This window comes from Thalassophryne amazonica, chromosome 2 (assembly GCF_902500255.1).
Source record: "Thalassophryne amazonica chromosome 2, fThaAma1.1, whole genome shotgun sequence".
In the NCBI taxonomy this organism is placed as follows: Eukaryota; Metazoa; Chordata; class Actinopteri; order Batrachoidiformes; family Batrachoididae; genus Thalassophryne; species Thalassophryne amazonica.
In genome coordinates this window covers 21,104,574-21,124,077 of record NC_047104.1, presented here as the reverse complement: position 1 = coordinate 21,124,077, position 19,504 = coordinate 21,104,574, and the positions used below count along the sequence as shown (strand labels likewise).

Sequence of the window (19,504 nt, the reverse complement as noted above, 5' to 3'; positions counted from 1 at the left end):
CTGCAAAAACTCATATCTAAGAAAGAAAAAAAAAAAGACTTGTTTAAAGAAAATTTGACTTCATTTTTGTCTAAATAGAAATATAATTTTGTCAGCATTTTTTACATAAGAAAAATCTTATTTTAGGAAAATGTCTCACTTTTTCTTCATAAGTTTTCACAGCTATTATCAAGCTGTATTTAACCAGTATCAAGGAAAGGCAATCGATTTCAGATCATCCAATCAAAGGAACAAGATTGTTTTCCTTATTCCTTTCCTTTTAAGACGGCAGCTAATCTGAACATAAGAATTCTGTCTAGTTTTAAGGCACATTTTGATTATTCAGTGCTGAGATATTTTGCTAGTTTTGAGAATTCTAGCCAAGTAAATTTTTCTTACCCCACCTGCAGATTTTTTTTTTTTTTTTTTTTTTTTGCTTAATATAAGACAATTTGACTAGATTTTGGATTATTTGGATTATTTTGAGAGGGACAGTTTTTGCACTGCAGCTAGACAAACGCTCTGTCTCCACTTTGCTCAAGTAAACATCTATCTGCTGCAGCCACACATGGAGTGGGCATGGATCTTAGTGTTGATCCAGGATGATCCCAAGTCATGACAGTTTGATTTCTTACTCAGCTACTCAAGTGCTGCAGTCTGAGTATCCACTGATTTGATAAAGATCAGTGTTGTCCATGAACTCCACGTCAGTCAACCTTTCCTGAGATTGGATTTCCGCAGAAAGATGACACTTTCACATCCAGAACAACTCAGAAGAAAGTCTTCCTTCATGCCACATGGAGGAACATTGAATGAGCAGCTTGGCGATAAGACTGTTGGTCTGTCTCAGAGCATCTGGGCAGATACTGTTCTGAGGTTTGTGGTTCTGGCCCAGATGTGTCTGTGAGCAGCATCACTGTGATACTTCATGATGTTGGTGGCTTTGTTTCTGATGGTACAGACATGGCCGATGGCAGGCACACGGCACCAGTAATCCTAACCCATGTGTGAGATGTTTGTAAACCACTTTGTGAGGTGCACCCCCAAAAACATAAAGCTGATTTCAATCTCCACAGCTTTTGTCCCATGTGCGTAGTGGAGGTCCTTCTGAGATCAGCATCTCCATCCCCTCACTTGTAGATGGACGTTATTTTCTCTGTGCTTCCACTGAAGACCTCCTGCCTGTACATAGACTCACCGGTGATTGTGATTGTGAAAATTGTGATTCAGGCCATATGATATAACCGGCATCAAAATGCATAGAACACTGCCATCTACTGGCAGCCGGTTATATCACAGTGTTGTCGACCGCAGGATTTTAAAATTATCTGTAGGTTTCCAAAACCTGAGACCCCACACACGTGGAGATAAAACAAATCATAGATCTGACAGGTTTAGTTGTACAGTGTGTGGTGTCAGCCACACGGTAAAAACAACACACATAAACAGATTTCACACACGAACATTCCCAGGTCAGACACCTCGCTTTCTGATTGGCTGCATATCACATTTAGCTCCTCACATCCTTCTGAGCAGATCAGAGCACTCTTACAAACCACACATGGCACGAATATCTGATAAGATTATATTTAGTGTCATCACGATTGTTGGGGCGTCCTTAAGATTGTCGGAAGGGGAAGATCGGGTCCGATATCGGCCTAATTATCTTGCCATGTGAACCAGGCTTGATGTTATGACGCCTCACGGAGCGACTGATTGATGCGTTATGACACCGCACTGAACATGTTTTCACTATTATTTGATTTCTTTGTGTGACTGACATCGTTATTCAAGCATTCAAAAGGTGATTCCTATCGCCACACAATTCCAACATGAGAAAGTCTTTTAGCAGTTCTTGTTATTGAAAGAAACCTTGTCTCCCTAACCAGATAGAATTGTGATGTCATCACGCGTGCACTTAAGCGCTGTCTAGAGGGATCTTGAAAATTTCTTTCTTTTTTTATACAAATGAAAAAAATGACATTTTACAAAAGCATTTATTTGTAAACACCAACACGTTACATTGATTCACTTGTGTTGGTTTTTACATATAATGAATGAATCAACCAATCAGTATGAGCGGAGGCTTAGTTACCCATAATTCCCTTCGGGGATCTGTGTGTTAATGTTCAAATCATCAGAATTAGTGCATTATTTTAAAATTAACATATGTGTTATATATCATTTTGTACATTTTAAGAGGTTACATTAAGGTAGTTATTCTATCCGGAATCATTTTATTTTTAAAGCAAAACCATAATTCAAACCTGCTTTCCATTTCAAGACCTCTGCCTCATCGCGGGACCACTGTATCCTGTCAGAGTAAATGACGCTTTCCTACAGCAGGGGGCAGAGTGCACAAAAACAGAAGCGCTGGCTCATTTGCTCTTTGGGTTTGTGATCGCCATCAGATGTTTTGGCGGTGTTTAAAATCAAAATCAGCTTCTTAGAAGCTGAGAGCGTATGGAAGGCACAGTTTAAAGTTATCGGTTATCTGTAGCTTCTGATAAGTTTTTAGACAGTTTATCGGTTTAGCCTTAAAAATGATAACTTTTCAGTTAGCTGATTACCAGTTATCGAAGCTAACTTTGTGGTTAGCTGTGCCCACCACTGGCCCAAGCAGAGGGTTACCCCTTTGAGTCTGGTCTGCTTGAGGTTTCTTCCTCAGAGGGAGTTTTTCCTTACCACTGCTGCTCTGGGGGTTAGTAAGGTTAGACCTTACTTGTGAGAAGTGCTTTGAGGCAACTCTGTTGTGATTTGGCTCTGTATAAATGAAAATAAATTGAAATTGAAGGGCAACATGTCAGTGGCTCTATGTGTGATGATAAAATCCTGAACACACCCCCTCTCTCCAAGTCCAAAGGACCATTTTAGCTACAGTCTCTGCTAACTTCGCTTTGGGTGTTTATTGAATCATATTTTTTTTCTCTAAAAAACAACCACACATGAACAAGTAGTGACAGCAGCAGTCTGTTGTCTAATTAATGAGCATCCATACCTTAATCTAGGACACCAGAGTCTTGATCCCCCTGAGAGCACCCAAAACCGAATTGTGGTTATTGCCTCTAACACACAACCATCCACACACAGAGACCCAGATCACAGCAAAATATCCGATCACTACTGTGGCTGGTGTGTTGGGCCAAGACAAAAGTACAGAACCTTACCATATGACGTGGTCAGAAGCCCTATGGCCGACCGCATGCAATGATGGAAACAGGTCCAGGACGCAGGGCTCCAGGAAAAACCAGGAGAAAAAGGGCAGCAGAAGGGCACAGGGGCCAGGAAGGGCAGCCACCAGAGCCACCGGGGCAGCCCAATGAACCACCAGGGGAACGGCCCAGTGATGCCGGAACGCCCCCCCCCCCCCGAGCCACCGAGCCATATGAGGGCGTGGCTCCCAGTGCAGCCAGCAGGGTCCCTCCACATTCCCCCCAAGTTCCCAACCCCCCTCCCCCCAAACACCAAAACCCAAAAATCGTTAGACCGCCCAAGCGAGAGCGGGGCAACACCCCACCCCACACAGACCACGACCCCCACCAGCCGTCCACCCCCCAGTGCCAACACCCACGCCCCACCGCAACCGAGAATGCCGCTACTCTGGCTAGGTGTGTAGGGTACCACTTGCCAACATGACCTCTCCCATGTGCCTCGTCTTCCCTTTTTCACTGGGAACTGAAAAAAACTGCACTTTTCGTGACTATTCCGGTGATTGCAGCCAGAAAAAACAGAAGACACCATTTTCCGTTAGAACTGACACTGTTTGTGGGAGTGTCAGCTTAAACCATTCAGCGGATGGGGGTTTCAGCGGAAACCCCTATCTTAAACTGGCATGTCCGCTGGGTGGCGGCGAGTATGCTTTCAACTTTTTCAAGTGCTCAGTTTTGGAGCCAGCTTCAAGTGGCCAGTCAAAGTACTGCAAGATGACTTTTTCTTTAGGGCCAAAATTCAGGCTAGACTGTTGCCTGTTGATTCCTCCCGTGTGGACGCTGGGGTGTCTGGTGAGCAGTGGGACTCGGCTGTCTGAGCTCCAGTCTTCAAACATGTAAACACAGAGTCTCCCTCCCATGCTCTTGCCGGAGGCTTTGGTCTGGTCATAGTGGTGAATGGTGCCGCCTGCTAGCTTCACTGTTGCGTGCTGGTGTCTGTTTTTAGTATGTTGTGGTACAGAAGCGTTTATTGTGTGGTAGGGGTTTTGTCGGTGCTGGTGTTGGTTTCTCCATGTTGTGCTGATGGGACATTTATTGCACAGTGACGGTTTCACCCATACTGGTATTTGTATTTAGCGTGTTGTAGTGAAGGAGCATTTACTGTGCAGTGGTAGGTTTAGCTGTGCTGGTGTTTGTTTTCCGTGTGTTGTGGTAAAGAAATGTTTATTGTGCTGTGGTGCTCTTCCCCATGCTGGTGTTTGTTTTCAGCATGTTGTGGTACAGTAGTGTTTATTGCACTGGGGCACTTTTACCGTGCTCATGTTTCATTTCAGTGTCTTGTGGTGAAGCAGCGTTTATAGCTCGATTGCAACTGATGTCACATTTCCCATGATCCTCCCCGATTTGCCATCTTTGATGTATACAATTGGTGGACACTTGTAGCTATTCTAAGATTTATTGTGAATTAAGTAGCAATGACAAGGCCTGATATCGTGAAAATATCACAGTGTGGGGGGATCGATCCCTACAGCAGTGTCCCTATATCCCATGAACGCGGACTAACTACGGCAGCCCCGGCTCCAGTTACAGAAGTCCTGGGAGTCTCGGCAGGGCGACTTACCCGTCAGTCCAGACGTCCCCTCGAAGCGGTGCGGAAGGTCCGGGTGGTCGAGCAGGAGTCTGGCGGGCTGGGGATCAGTATTAAAGGGGGCCAGGAGAACAGCATGCCTGATCTCATCTCTGAGATCTTCCCAGGACTCACTGCCGACCAGAGCCGAGCTTTGCGGATCGGGGACGCGATCCTGTTCGTCAGTGGGAATGACCTCCGCGAGGCGATGTGCAACCTGGCGGTGCAGGCGCTGAAGCAGGCCGGAAGAGAGGTGACCCTGGAGGTGAAGTATATTCGGGAAGTTTCTCTGTTGTTTAAAAAGGAGACCTGCATTGAAAAAAATGCAGTCAGATTTTTTTGAACAAAAAATGACTTACATTTACACATGAGATCCTTCTGAATGTAGTAAAGTAAATCTGCAAGCCCAGATCTGTCATTCAACGGAGAAATCTTCATTTGAAAATGACAAATTTACAGCTAACATTTAGCCCTCCGCAAATTGTCCCCCTCATCATGGACGCTGCCGAGACGTCACGGACAAGACCCTCTCCCAGCATGCATTGCGCCAATTGTAATTTGTGGATTTACGTCAGTTTGCATCTGCACCTTTTTCTTGTCTTATACGGAAGGATCTACTTTTTTTAAAACTTCATATTGTCTTGCGGCACGTTGGGTGAGTACACATTTCTTTTGCTTGTGCTTGAAAATTATTTTGGGGGACTTTTTCATACGCCCGTTTGATTGAGTGGTGTCGCAATGAAAATCTACTGTCTTTTGCCTCCGGTACCATCGCGGGATATGGAGGCGAGACCCGCAAAGAATCCCAGTCATTAAAAATATATAAACCTCTCTCAGCGTCCATGGAGCTCTGGGACTCCGATTGCCGAGACGTGCGGTGCTGTGGATTTTGCCGCAAGAAGTCTGTCCTTGCAGCAACAGGTGTACCGGCCGCTTCGCATTAAAACAGCGAGCGTAGCGGAGGCAGAGAGCGGGAGAGGAAGAACGGCGCCCGCTGTCGATGTCATTGCTGATCTGAGCACACAGATCTGTATCTCACATTCATTGCAGCTTACTTTTGGATGTTGAAACCAGGATGTGTATAAGTAACATTACTAACAGATAAAATCAATTTCAATACGGGATCGGACTGAAGGCGGGAGCGCGTCGTCTTGTCCCTGACGTCATGGAAATGATACGGCTGTACAAACTGTTTTCACAGAGGGCTAAATTTTAGCTGCAAATTTGTAATTTTTAAACGATTTCTCTGCTGAATTACAAATTTGGGCTTACAGATTTACTTTACTGCATTCACAAGGGTCTTATAAATACATATCAGCTATTTCTTTCTGAAATCTGACCACATTTATTTCAATGCAGGTCTACTTTAAGAAGCCATCCCTGGTGGCTGATCTGCCATGGGACAACGTTCGCCCACAGTCGCTGATTTACAGTGGCAGCAAGGACTCTGGATCGCCCAAACACAGCAGCTGCTTGTCCTCTTCAAAAGACAGCATAGTGTGGTTCTTCACTGTAAAGACGGACCCACTGCCCACTCCTGGCACTCGAGCAGAATTGTTAAAACACCCAACAACTGCGCATATAACTTCCATTTTGCACCTTGCTCAACAGTTGCCACCGTCTTGTTGTACATTAAACACGGCGGACGCTAGTGAATCAGAGAGGATCGTGGGAAATCCGTGACATCAGCGCAAGGCAAATATTGTGTGTTGGCGGTTTTAGCTGTGCCGATGTCTGTTTTCAGCATGTTGTGGTACAGAAGTATTTAATGTGCGGTGGGTTTTTAGCTGTGCTGGTGTTTTTCAGCTTGTTGTGGTTAAGCAGTGTTTATTGCGCAGTGGCCGTTTTAGCTATGCTGGTGTTTGTTATGAGCATTTTGTGGTGAAGGAGCAATTTTTTGCTCGGCCATTTTAGTGTGCTGTGTTGGTTTCTGTGTGTTGTGGTGATGGGGTATTTATTGCACAGTGACAGTTTTAGCTATGCTATTTGTTTTCAGCATGTTATGGTGAAGGAATGTTTATTGTACAGTGGGGGTTTTGTCCGTGCTGGTGTTTGTTTTCAGCATGTTTTAGTGAACAAACTTTTACTGCGTGGTAGCAGTTGTAGCTGTGCTGGTGTTTCTTTTCATTGTGTTTTAGTGAAGGAGCGTTTATTGCGCTGTGGCAGTTTTAGCCATGCTGGTGTTGGTTTTCTGTGTTGTTTTACAGTAGTGTTTATTGCACTGTGGCACTTTTACTGTGCTGGAGTTTTTCAGTGTGTTATGGTGAAGCAGTGTGTATTGTGCGGTGGCAGTTTTAACAGTGCTTGTCTGTTTTCAGTGTGTTGTGGTACAGAAGCATTTAATGTGTGGTGGGGTTTTTAGCTGTGCTGGTGTTTGTTTTTAGCATGCTGTGGCACACAAGCGTTTATTGCATAGTGGCAGTTTTAGCCATGCTGGTAGTTTTCAGAGTGTTGTGGTGAAGGTTTTTTTTTTTTTTTTGCACCGTGGCAGTTTTGGTTGTGTTGGTGTTTGTTTTCAGTGTGTTGCAGTACGGAAGTGGTCATTGCGCTGTGGTGATTTTAGCCATTCTGGTGTTTGTTTTCTAGGTGTTTTGAAGGAGCGTTTATCATGCAGTGGCGGTTTCAGCCGTCCTGGTGTTGGTTTTTGTGTGTTGTGACGTTTGCCTCATGTTGGTGGTATTCCTCACAGATTGGGTGTATATGCCATCACACTGTGGTTGATGTGTATCTTGCAGTGTTATCCATTTTAAATGGACGTGTTCACATGTTTCTTGCCATCTGTCTGGTCTCTCTGTTTTCTGTCCGTTCTGACTTTGGCTTTTCTTCTTCCTGCTCAGACCATCAGCGCACCATCAGGTCTGAGTTTGTGCTTGTCTTGGCCGTTTGGTGTTTTTTTTAGGAGGTGCAGTTTCATGTCTGAGCAGCGGTTTCAGACCAGAGACTGGATCCCTGACAGGCTTTGTGAGGAATGTGTTTGTCGGCTGTGATAAGCAGGTGTCCTCTGTGAGAGCTCAGTTCCCTGAGGATAAGGTCCAGGTGCTGGTCTCAGTCTGGGATTGTGGGTTTATTTATGTCATTGCAGCGAAAATCTTAACAGATCAAACAGTTTGAAAAAATGTGCCCACTGCGTAAAGATGTTTTTTTTTCCTGAGATCTTCAAACACAGGTGCAGTTTTCCCCCCTCAGAGGGACACAGTCAGTATTCCATAATACAAACCTAATATTTGTGTTTTTTTTTTCTTTTCTTTTCTTTCTGAGGGATCCGAGTGGGTGACCTCGCGTCACCCGATGATAGGAGTGAATTTGAAATTCTCAGTGGTGTCGGCAGTCTCACATACCAGTGCTCTGTCTTTCCAGGTGTGGCAGCGCTCCTCTGGATCACATCTCTCTGAACCGCCTGTCCAACATGAGGAAGAGATACAGGTGACCCCTCTGTGTGAGATCTGACCCCACTGCTGAGCTGAGCGCCTGTTTGTTACCTGACCACTGCTTGTTTTAGCTCAGTAACGCCCCCTGCTGGTCTCCTCCCATGTGGTGATCCCACTGTGCTGTTGTGTTTGCTGAACAGGAATGGACTCGGGCCGTCAAAGGAGGGTGAGGCTCAGTACTCTGTGGTGCACTGTACTGGATACATCAAAGCCTGGCCCCCTGCAGGTAATCAAGCACATCCTCTGACCCTCAGCCCCCACCCTAGGGCCCGCAGGAACTCTGCTCCAGAGGCGGGATTGTGTGAAGCCTAGTGATCACTTCACACCCCCATTGAAACCTTTCCTGAACTGTCCACCAAGGACAAGCCTTCCACTCGGGCTGTTTATTGTCTTTGTTTTCAGTGCACCAGATTTAAGTTCATGTCCAGAGTCTTAACAGTTTTACTGGCACCAACTGTCTGACTCTTGTAGAGAAGAATAAAACAGAAGCCAACAAAAGCTGGAGTTTTAAACCTAACCAGACCCCTCCTACTGAGAGGCAGACTGCTATAGGCTAGTGACTAAACAATAGCTCTAATTAGCAACTATTGTGCTCTAGTTAGCACACCTAATGACAGGACAGCTGTCCCTCTAATGATGGGATGGAGGCCTTTCTGATGGCTCCCTTGATGATGTGAATGACTCATTACCATGAACAAAAGACTGAAACTTCTTTGACCTGAGTACCCCATTGTAAACAGGGGAACCATTTCTTCTCTGGCTAATATTTTAACTTCCTTGTCCTCAAACATGTGGTTATTGTCTTTAAGGTGGAGATGAACCGCAGACTGAAGTCCACTGGCGCCCTCTCTGCGGTGCTGGTATAGCCTTTTGTGTAAAGGTTGCTTAGTTTCACCTATGTAGTGTTTGTTACAGTTTTCCTGACATCTGATAGAATACACTACAATGCTCTGTTTGTAACTTGGGATCATGTCCTTAGGGTGAACTAATTTCTGTCTCAAGGTGTTAACTGGTTTAAAGTAAACTGGGATTTTGTGCTGTCTGAAGATCCTCTGTAGTTTTTCCCCTACTCCTGCTAAATAAGGGAGAGACACTCCTCTTCTTCTTGTCTCCGTCTCCTGTCTATCTGGTCTCTTTGTTCTCTGGGACTTCTGCACTTTGTCCAGGGACCATCGTGGGTACCCATATACTGTGAGGGCTTTCCGGACACGTTGTTCTTTAGTCCTTCTCTCTGCAGTTGTGGGCACCTGTAGGGCTCTGTGTTGAAGCGTCCTGATCACCCCGAGCTTGTGTCCAAGGGGGTGGTTTGAGCCAAAGAGCAGATATTGGTCAGTGTGAGTTGGTTTTCTGTAAACCCCTGTCTGGAGCTGCCTGTTCTCTCCAATCGTAACATCACAGTCCAAGAAGGCTAAATGGTTGTTTCTGGCATCCTCACGTGTGAGCTTGATATTGGCGTCCACCGAGTTGATGTGTTCTGTAAAGTCCTAAACTTGCTGTTGCTTGATTTTAACCCATGTGTCATCAACATATCTGAACCAGTGACTGGGAGAGATGCCTGTGAAAGACGTCAAGGCTGTCTTCTCCACTTGCTCCATGTACAGATTGGCCACAATGGAGGATACCGGAGACCCCATCGCACAACCATGAATCTGCCTGTAGTAATTCCCCCTAAACAGGAAATACGTGGTGTTGAGACAGATCTCCAAGAGTTGGCAGATGTGGTCTGATGTGAGTTTGGTCCTTTCAAGTAGAGACACATCCTCCAGCAGTCTCTGCCTAACAGCTGAGACAGCCTCAGCAGTGGGGATGCAGGTGAACAACGATGTCACATCAAATGACACCATAGTTTCATCTGCCTCCAGCTGTAGGTCCTTGATCTTGTTCACAAAATCTTGTGTGTTCTCGACATGATGGTTTGAGTTACCCACTAGAGGAGCCAAAATCCACTTGAGGTACTTGGCCAAATTGTACGTGATGGAATCTGTGCTACATACAATAGGCCTGAGTGGCACGCCCTGTTTGTGGATTTTGGGCAGTCCATAGATGCATGGAGTGGCGTCCCCAGGGTACAGTCTGTAGTATGTCTGCCTGTCTATGAGTCCCTCTTTCCCCAGGTTTTGGAGGTAGCTAATGATTTTCTTCTTATAGCCGCTCATGGGGTCTCTCTTCAGACGTTCGTATGTGTTGGAGTCACTGAACAAGTTATTGATCTTGGCCTCGTAGTCCGATGTGTTCAGGACCACCGTGCATCTGCCTTTATCCGCTGGCAGGATAAGGATGCTTTGGTCCTTTTGCAGTGATGACAAAGCTTTCCGTTCTTCTCCTGTGATGTTGGACGGAGGAGGCTTAGCACTGTTCAGCACTGCTGTGACTCTTAATCGGAGATCCCCAGCGTCTGACTCTGACAAACTGTTATGTTTAATGGCTGACTCTACTGCAGTGATGTAATCTACTGTCGGAATATGTTTAGGGGTTACTGAGAAATTTAGTCCTTTGGTGAGCACATCTTTTTCTGTCTGTGTAAGAACCCTGTCGGACAGATTCTTTACCCAATTTTCCCTGTTGTCACTAATTTGTCTGGATGTATCTTTAAAAATACTCCCACTGAAAGTACGCCTTTTCTGCACTAAAAGGTTGGGAAACTTCCTGATTTGCCGCTCCTTACTTTTTAAATGCTCAGCCATTTGAATTTTAACTATGAACTTTGTGATCTTATTATGGGCCTCTTCCCCCACTAAAGTTTCTAACATTTTGTGCAGACTATCCAGATTATTTTGGAGGTCTAATATTTTAAAAATGAAGCCTTCTAATTCTAAGACCCAAAATCCTCCTAAGGTAACTGTGCTGGATCTTTTCTGCTGTGTGACCTGCTTCTAGTGCCTTTTGCTTCATGCATTTGGGAATAACATTGTTTTGTTTGCATCTCAGGTTAAATCTTAAGTGGTTTCTAAAGTTAGCTATCTCTTAAGTTAGCTATCTACACACATTAGGTGTGCTAACTAGAGCACAATAGTTGCTAATTAGAGCTATTGTTTAGTCACTAGCCTATAGCAGTCTGCCTCTCAGTAGGAGGGGTCTGGTTAGGTTTAAAACTCCAGCTTTTGTTGGCTTCTGTTTTATTCTTCTCTACAAGAGTCAGACAGAAGTCAGACTTCCAGAGCAAGAATTTCAGCTGAGGAAGCTTCTGCGATTTGAAGCGAAACGTCCTCGCGTCAAGCAACCCAGTCCAGTCGAAGATTCAAGCTTCTCTACTACCAACATACATACAAACCGAAATCCGAAACAAAGAAACGCAGTGATCGTCACATTTCCATTTACTTTTATTTCATCGCAGACTGCATAAATCCAGAATACTTCAATAAATGCAGTTGTATGTAAAAGTTTGGGCACCCTTGATGGTTTCCATGATTTTCCTTTATAAATCATTTATTGTTTGGATCAGCAGTTTCAGTTAAATATATCATATAGTAGACAAACAGTGACATTTGAGAAGTGAAACAAAGTTTATAGGATTTACAGAAAGTGTGCAATAATTCAAAAAACAAAATTAGGCAGGCGTATACATTTGGGCACCCCAAACAGAAAAGTAGATCCTCCTTATGCAGAAATAACAGCCTCTAAACACTTCCTATACCTTCCAATGAGAGTCTGGATTCTGGATGAAGGTATTTTGGACCATTCTTCTTTACAAAACATCTCAGGTGTGTTGGTTTCCGAGCATGGACAGCTCACTTAAAATCACACCACAAATTTTCATCTGGCCATTCCAGAACTTTGTACTTGTTCCTCTGCATGAATGCCTTAATAGATTTTGAGCAGTGTTTTGGGTCGTTGTCTTGTTGAAAGATCCAGCCCTGGCGCAACTTCAGCTTTGTCACTGATTCATGAACATTGTTCTCAAGAATCTGCTGCTATTGACTGAAATCCATGTGACCCTCAACTTTAACAAGATTCCCAGTGCCTGCACTGGCCACACAGAATGCCTTCTGGCAGCCCCACAGCATCCTGTGGGGCTGTTTCTCAGCCCCACAACATGATGGATCCACCTCCAAATTTGCTGTAGGTAGAAAACATTTTTCTTGGAATGCTGTGTTCTTCTTCAGCCATGCATACCGCCCTTTGTTATGTCCAAATAACTCAATTTTAGTTTCATCAGTCCACAGCACCTTATTCTAAAATGAAGCTGGCTTGTCCAGATGTGCTTTAGCATACCTCAAGCGACTGTTTGTGGCGTGTATGCAGAAAAGGCTTCCTCTGCATTACAGCATCTCATTGTGCAAAGTGCGCAGTATAGTTGAATAATGCACAGAGACACTATCTGCAGCAAGATCATGTTGTAGGTCTTTGGAACAGGTCTGTGGGTTGACTGACTATTCTTATCTGAGATTTATCTTGGCCTGCCACTTCGGGCCTTAACTAGTACTGTGCCTGTGGTCTTCCATTTCCTCACTATGTTCCTCACAGTGGAAACTGACAGCTGAAATCTCTGAGATAGATTTTTGTATCCTTCCCCTAAACCATGATGTTGAACAGTCTTTGTTTTCAGGTCATTTGAGAGTTGTTTAGAGGCTCCCATGTTGCCATTCATTAGAAGAGATTCAAAGAGGGGAAACATTTGCAAATGGCCATCTTAAATACCCTTTCTCGTGATTGGATTCATCTGTGTAAGGAGGTCAAGGGTCAATAAACTTACCAAACCAATTTTGTGTTCCAATAATTAGTGCTAAATGTATTCAAATCAATAAAATGACAAGGGTGCCCAAATTTCTGCACCTGCCTAATTTTGTTTAAATAATTATTACACATTTTCTGTAAATACTAGAAACTTAATTTCACTTCTCAAATATCAGTGTGTTTGTCTGCTAATTGATATATTTAACTGAAATTTGTGATCCAGACAACCAATGATTTATAAAGGAAAATCATGAAAATTATCAGGGGTGCCCAAGCTTTTGCATGCGACTGTATTAATATTTCAATTAATAGTTTTTTTTTTGTTGTTTGTTTGTTTTTTGTTTTCTCTGGTCATTCAGCCAGTCCGGTGTCGCTGATCAAATGGTTCCCTCTAAAAAATTGGTCCGCCCTTCCTTGTCCTCAAGTTAAAATATTAGTCAGAGAGAAGAAATGGTTTGAGAGAGGGGTCAAGGAGGCATTCTTTTTGAAACGTTTGAAACCCAGCCTTAACCGGGGAGGGGGTCTGAGACACACTTTATCCCCTGTTTACAATGGGGTACTCAGGTCAAAGGACTTTGTCTTTTGTTCATGGTAATGAGTCATTCACGTCATCAAGGGAGCCATCAGAAAGGCATCCATCCCATCATTAGAGGGACAGCTGTCCTGTCATTAGGTGTGCTAACTAGAGCACAACAGTTGCTAATTAGAGCTATTGTTTAGTCACTAGCCTATAGCAGTCTGCCTCTCAGTAGGAGGGGTCGGGTTAAGTTTAAAACTCCAGCTTTTGTTGGCTTCTGTTTTATTCTTCTCTACAAGAGTCAGACAGAAGTCAGACTTCCAGAGCAAGAATTTTAGCTGAGGAAGCTTCTGTGATTTGAAGCGAAACGTCCTCGCGTCGAGCAACCCAGTCCAGTCGAAGATTCAAGCTTCTCTACTATGGAAACCACCTGGACAACTGAGAGCCTACACAGAAACTTGCCCTTAGCTGTTTCTCAGCCTTTGGCATCTCACCAATATTTGGTGGTTCACATTAGACAGGAGAATCAACCACATGAACCCTGTGTAGCATTTCAGCAGGAGGATCACCTTAATACAGGCATCTGTCAGGAGTGAACCATCTTCCACCATAGTAGGATGAGGTGTAGGTCTGCCAGTAGACCACAGATGGTGCGTCACGCCTCCTGTCCATTCTGTTAATATATACCTTAGAAACACATGTTATATAATATTATTGACTCCAACACTTTAACCCATTTTAATACTTTGATTGCATTCCTACTAAGGTTAGGAGAGATGACAATCAGCAAGTCTGTACAGGGTCATTGCGTCTTGCTAAACTCTGTGTTCTTGTACTGTGTTCTTGTTAAGACTTCTCTTTTAAAACTCACCTCATCACGCTGTTGCTGTCTTTTTTGCAGGTATGACTATACCAGAGGAAGACTCAGAGGCTGGACAGACCGGGAAGTACTGCCTGGTGGCCATTGGCAGACTGCAGGTGTGTGTGTGTGTGTGTCAGGTGCACAGAGTCTGTTATGCATTGCATCCAGAAAGTATTCACAGCACCTGTATGGTAGAGTGGCCAGATGGAGGCCACTCCTTAGTAAAAGATACATGGCAGCCCACCTCGAGTTTACCAAAAGGCACCTGAAGGACTCTCAGACCATGAGAAACAAAGTTCTCTGCTCTGATGAGACAAAGATTGAACTCTTTGGTGTGAATGCCAGGCATCATGTTTGGAGGTAACCAGGCACCATCCCTACAGTGAAATATGGTGGTGGCAGCATCATACAGTGGGGATGTTTTTCAGCGGCAGGAACTGGGAGACTAGTCAGGATTGAAGGAAAGATGAATGCAGCAATGAGACATCCTGGATGAAAAACTCCTTAGGAGTGCTCTTGACCTCCTCCTGCCCACTTGATATCGTACGTATCTCCCTATTTAAAAAGGTCATCCATTCTATTGGCCCTTTTTTTTCATTTGCATAATATAGCTCATCTGCACAGCATTGTTTCTATGACTGAGAAGCAGAGTATCATTCATGTGTTTGTCTCATATCTGGATTACTCTAAAGTGTCCATCCCACCGAGTAATAAGCCATGAATAATGAGCCATGCATGGGTGTGTCAGTGATTATTTGAAGAATGAGCCACGTGCTGATCTATTACGTATCTGCTATGAAGAATTCTCTGTGCCTCTCTCTACCTCACATGTGCCAGGTATCAGCCTCTAGTGAGCCACGACCGACCTGTCATTTGAGCCCCGTCCAGCATCCAGTGGCTTGTGTCGCCACATATGATCCACATCAAGCCACATATGATCCATGTAGCGCCATGTTAACGTGACATTGGCTGGCGTTTAGGCATGGGTTTAGTCCAAACCTCTGGCCCTCCCACACTTTAAAGTCCCTTTGTATGTGTGTTCAAGTCCCTTTAAAGTGTAGGTTTTCAATTCACAGCATCCATTCAAGATGTTGTCACATTTTTTAAACGCAGTCCAAAAATGGATGCTCCGATACAGTCTGGCGGGTGTGCGCCGTGTGTCAGGCTGCAGTTCACCTGTGTTCCAGAGTCATTAAATGCACCAGACCAGCTAGAACCGAACCATGAGTTCCTGGATAGTCGCCTCAGCGCATCCTCTCACTGGCTTTATTTCTTCCACGGAATTTTGACACAGTGATCCAACTTTTAACTTTGTGTCCATCCATTATTGACTGTAAAATCGCTCTTTTGCGCGCTCTTGTTCTGCAATCCTGGACAGTCCTGCGCTCCTTCTCACTGGCTTTTTCTTCGGTGGCTTTAAACACATTTGGTACCATGATCCAACTTTTAACTTTGTGTTCATCCATTATTGACTGAAAAATCACTCTTTTGCGAGCTGGCATTTTGTGTAAATGCTATTGAGCTTGAGTCATTGCACACAGAGCGCGTCTCATCTGGTCCATTTAACAAGTTGTTAAATCTATCATAAATGTACTTTTACAGAGGCTTATAAAGAAGGAATGAGCATGCAATTGTTTAACCAACCTATTACAATAAAAAAAATAGTTACCTTTAAAGCTGTTCCAAAATACATTCTCCATTTCATGGAGGAGCAAGAGAGAGAGGGACAAAAGGGTCCAGATGAAACGGTACTCTGTGATTCCACAAGCGATTAGAGGTGTTTTCAACATCCAAACTCTAACAGAAAATAATTAATCCGCTACAAAATAATTTTGTATACAGCATCCGGCGCACAAAGCAGGTGGAATTGTGCGCAAGAGGGCTGAGCCTCTCCAAAAGTAGCCTCTCAGGTCTTTGTAGCTGCCAGGTGCATGGATAATGGGCTTTTAGCAGCCTTTTCCTCACCACACACATGCCTCTAAAATCCTCCTTTGTCCTCATAGTAACTTGCACACAAATTGCCCCACGCTGTTGTTGCTAAATTTTGAAGTTGTTGAAATTAGCGCCATGCACAGAGATCAAATCAACTCAACTCAATTTTATTTATATAGCGCCAAATCACAACAAACAGTTGCCCCAAGGCGCTTTATATTGTAAGGCAAGGCCATACAATAATTACGTAAAAACCCCAACGGTCAAAACGACCCCCTGTGAGCAAGCACTTGGCGACAGTGGGAAGGAAAAACTCCCTTTTAACAGGAAGAAACCTCCAACAGAACCAGGCTCAGGGAGGGGCAGTCCTCTGCTGGGACTGGTTGGGGCTGAGGGAGAGAACCAGGAAAAAGACATGCTGTGGAGGGGAGCAGAGATCAATCACTAATGGTTAAATGCAGAGTGGTGCATACAGAGCAAAAAGAGAAAGAAACACTCAGTGCATCATGGGAACCCCCCAGCAGTCTAAGTCTATAGCAGCATAACTAAGGGATGGTTCAGGGTCACCTGATCCAGCCCTAACTATAAGCTTTAGCAAAAAGGAAAGTTTTAAGCCTAATCTTAAAAGTAGAGAGGGTGTCTGTCTCCCTGATCTGAATTGGGAGCTGGTTCCACAGGAGAGGAGCCTGAAAGCTGAAGGCTCTGCCTCCCATTCTACTCTTACAAACCCTAGGAACTACAAGTAAGCCTGCAGTCTGAGAGCAAAGCGCTCTATTGGGGTGATATGGTACTATGAGGTCCCTAAGATAAAATGGGACCTGATTATTCAAAACCTTATAAGTAAGAAGAAGAATTTTAAATTCTATTCTAGAATTAACAGGAAGCCAATGAAGAGAGGCCAATATAGGTGAAATATGCTCTCTCCTTCTAGTCCCCGTTAGTACTCTAGCTGCAGCATTTTGAATGAACTGAAGGCTTTTCAGGGAACTTTTAGGACAACCTGATAATAATGAATTACAATAGTCCAGCCTAGAGGAAATAAATGCATGAATTAGTTTTTCAGCATCACTCTGAGACAAGACCTTTCTAATTTTAGAGAGATTGCGTAAATGCAAAAAAGCAGTCCTACATATTTGTTTAATATGCGCATTGAATGACATATCCTGATCAAAAATGACTCCAAGATTTCTCACAGTATTACTAGACATCAGGGTAATGCCATCCAGAGTAAGGATCTGCCTCCTTGGCAGACTGCAGGTGTGTGTGTGTGTGTACACACGTACAAAAAGCACGTCCGTGTTGGAAACCATTCGGAAGATTCAGACGGCTTTCGGTGGCTTTTCAGTCGAGTGAGTATCCAAGAAATTGTGTAACAGCTGGGCATGTCACAACTTGTCCTGTGAGACTTCCAACACGGACGTGCTTTTTGTTGTGCGCCATGAGCGGCTCCGTCGCGACGCGCGAATTCCTCCTCCGCACGTCTTTCATTACAAAATCTCCTGTATCAGTGGAATGTGCCGCAAAAGTGCTGATGTACACCTCTTCCACAATTTCTCTGGTAGTCAGACGACATCCCGGATCAACACAGCCTTCACTTTGGAAATGATCTGGTCGTTTCAGCCTGTCGATGGCCGCTCGGAGCGCGGCGCACCCTGCGCCGCTGTGGGCCGTCTTTAATCCGGTTGTAATGATCCTTAATCTGTGTGACGCCCAGAGTATCTTCACCGAAAGCCGTCTGAATCTTCCGAATGGTTTCCACCTGGCTGTCTCTCACAGTTTCTGGAAGAATTTAATTCAGCGCTGCTCCAATCGCTCAGCCATTTCCCTGACAATGAAAATCCGACGAGGGGGGAGCACCAGTGCTCACTCAAAGCCTGCCCAAAGGCGAATGACGCAGCCGACAGGTGTGAAAAAACTCACGCATGCGCATGAAGGTTCAAGCTTGGCTGATGCAAGCGCACATGATTCAAATCCATATAGTTTTAAAAAAAAAATAAAAAGGTCTGATAGTTTTCTAACAGACTTCGTATATATATATATTGCTGCCATATCATGAACAAGTGTTCTTGTTCACTTTTGTTGGATGGATAACAATAGTCATGATGGGTAATATAGCAATTGTGGATTTTTTTTAAATAGCTGCACTGAAAGAATAAAACCCTACTTAACTACAGTAGAGTTGATTTTCCCTGTAATGACAGTTTATTACATACCTGTTTATTACACACAGCTCTATGAACTTCAGCCCAGTAACTAGTAATAAAGCTCGTAGCAACAACACCCAAAGCTCCAAAACTATGCACAAGTAGACCTAATAAATGTCTTAAAATAGTTCATCCAACACAAAACTCAACATGTGGCTACACACAAGCCACTTATTACTACTACTATTATTATTATTATTATGAATGAATGAATTTATTTGGCACACAAACTCAACAATAACAAAAAACTGATACACAAGACAATTCCACAGTGACATGTGTGCCAAAAGGGGGTGAGCAGAAGCAAAGCTTATAAACACCCACCCCTTATGCTGCATTCACACCGAGCGTGACGCGAGCGACAGCAGTGGCAGGTTGCCATGTAATCCCTATGGAAGGACGCGTTATGGCGCCAAACTGCGCAGCGCGATGCAAATGAAGCGACGCGAGTGAAGCGATTGGCGCGTTTGTGGCGTGATATTGCGTCGCATCACATCGCATTGCCCTCCTCCCTAAGTTGAAAAATTGGAACTTTTTCGTCTTGTCGCGCCACAATGACCAATCAGGGACTGGACATGTCCTGTCTCTGGTAGCCAGCCTGTGAGCAGGACTTATGTCCCTTTTGTCCTTTATTTCACAGTTATGACAGAGTTTTTGGAACGAGCAGCAGCCCCACAGCAGGGGGAGCCGAGGTTTTTTTTTTTTTTTCTTTTTTTAACATGCGTGCGTGAGTGAATCGTCCGTGAAGATTATTTTATTAATTAACTATACAGATGTATAATAAAGCAAATGGTGACTGGTTTCTAAACACAGTTATGACAGAGTTTTTTTGGGAAGAGCGAGCAGCAGCCCCACAGCAAGCAGCAGAGTTTTTTTGTTTTTTGTTTTCTTTACGTGTGCGCGCAAGCGAATCAACCCTGAAGATTTCTGTGTAGGCTCTCAATTGTCCAGGTGGTTTCCATAGTAGAGAAGCTTGAATCTTCAACTGGACTGGGTTGCAAACAACCATTTAGCCTTCTTGGACTGTGATGTTACGATTGGAGAGAACAGGCAGCTCCAGAGCAATGTAGTGTATTCTATCAGATGTCAGGAAAACTGTAACGAACACTACATAGGTGAGACTAAGCAACCT

The 19,504-nt window shown here is 44.2% G+C and overlaps 1 protein-coding gene across 2 annotated transcripts in view; it reads left to right on the top strand.

The window, feature by feature from the left end:
* The window catches only part of arnt2 (aryl-hydrocarbon receptor nuclear translocator 2), a 107,592-nt gene that overhangs the window by 54,676 nt on the left and 33,412 nt on the right, over positions 1-19,504 (top strand). For both annotated transcript variants that reach the window (XM_034184160.1, XM_034184159.1), the window contains 3 exons: positions 8,113-8,178; positions 8,324-8,409; positions 14,276-14,352. In XM_034184160.1, coding sequence (XP_034040051.1) covers positions 8,113-8,178; positions 8,324-8,409; positions 14,276-14,352 — 229 coding nt within the window. The remainder of the gene's footprint in view (positions 1-8,112; positions 8,179-8,323; positions 8,410-14,275; positions 14,353-19,504) is intronic.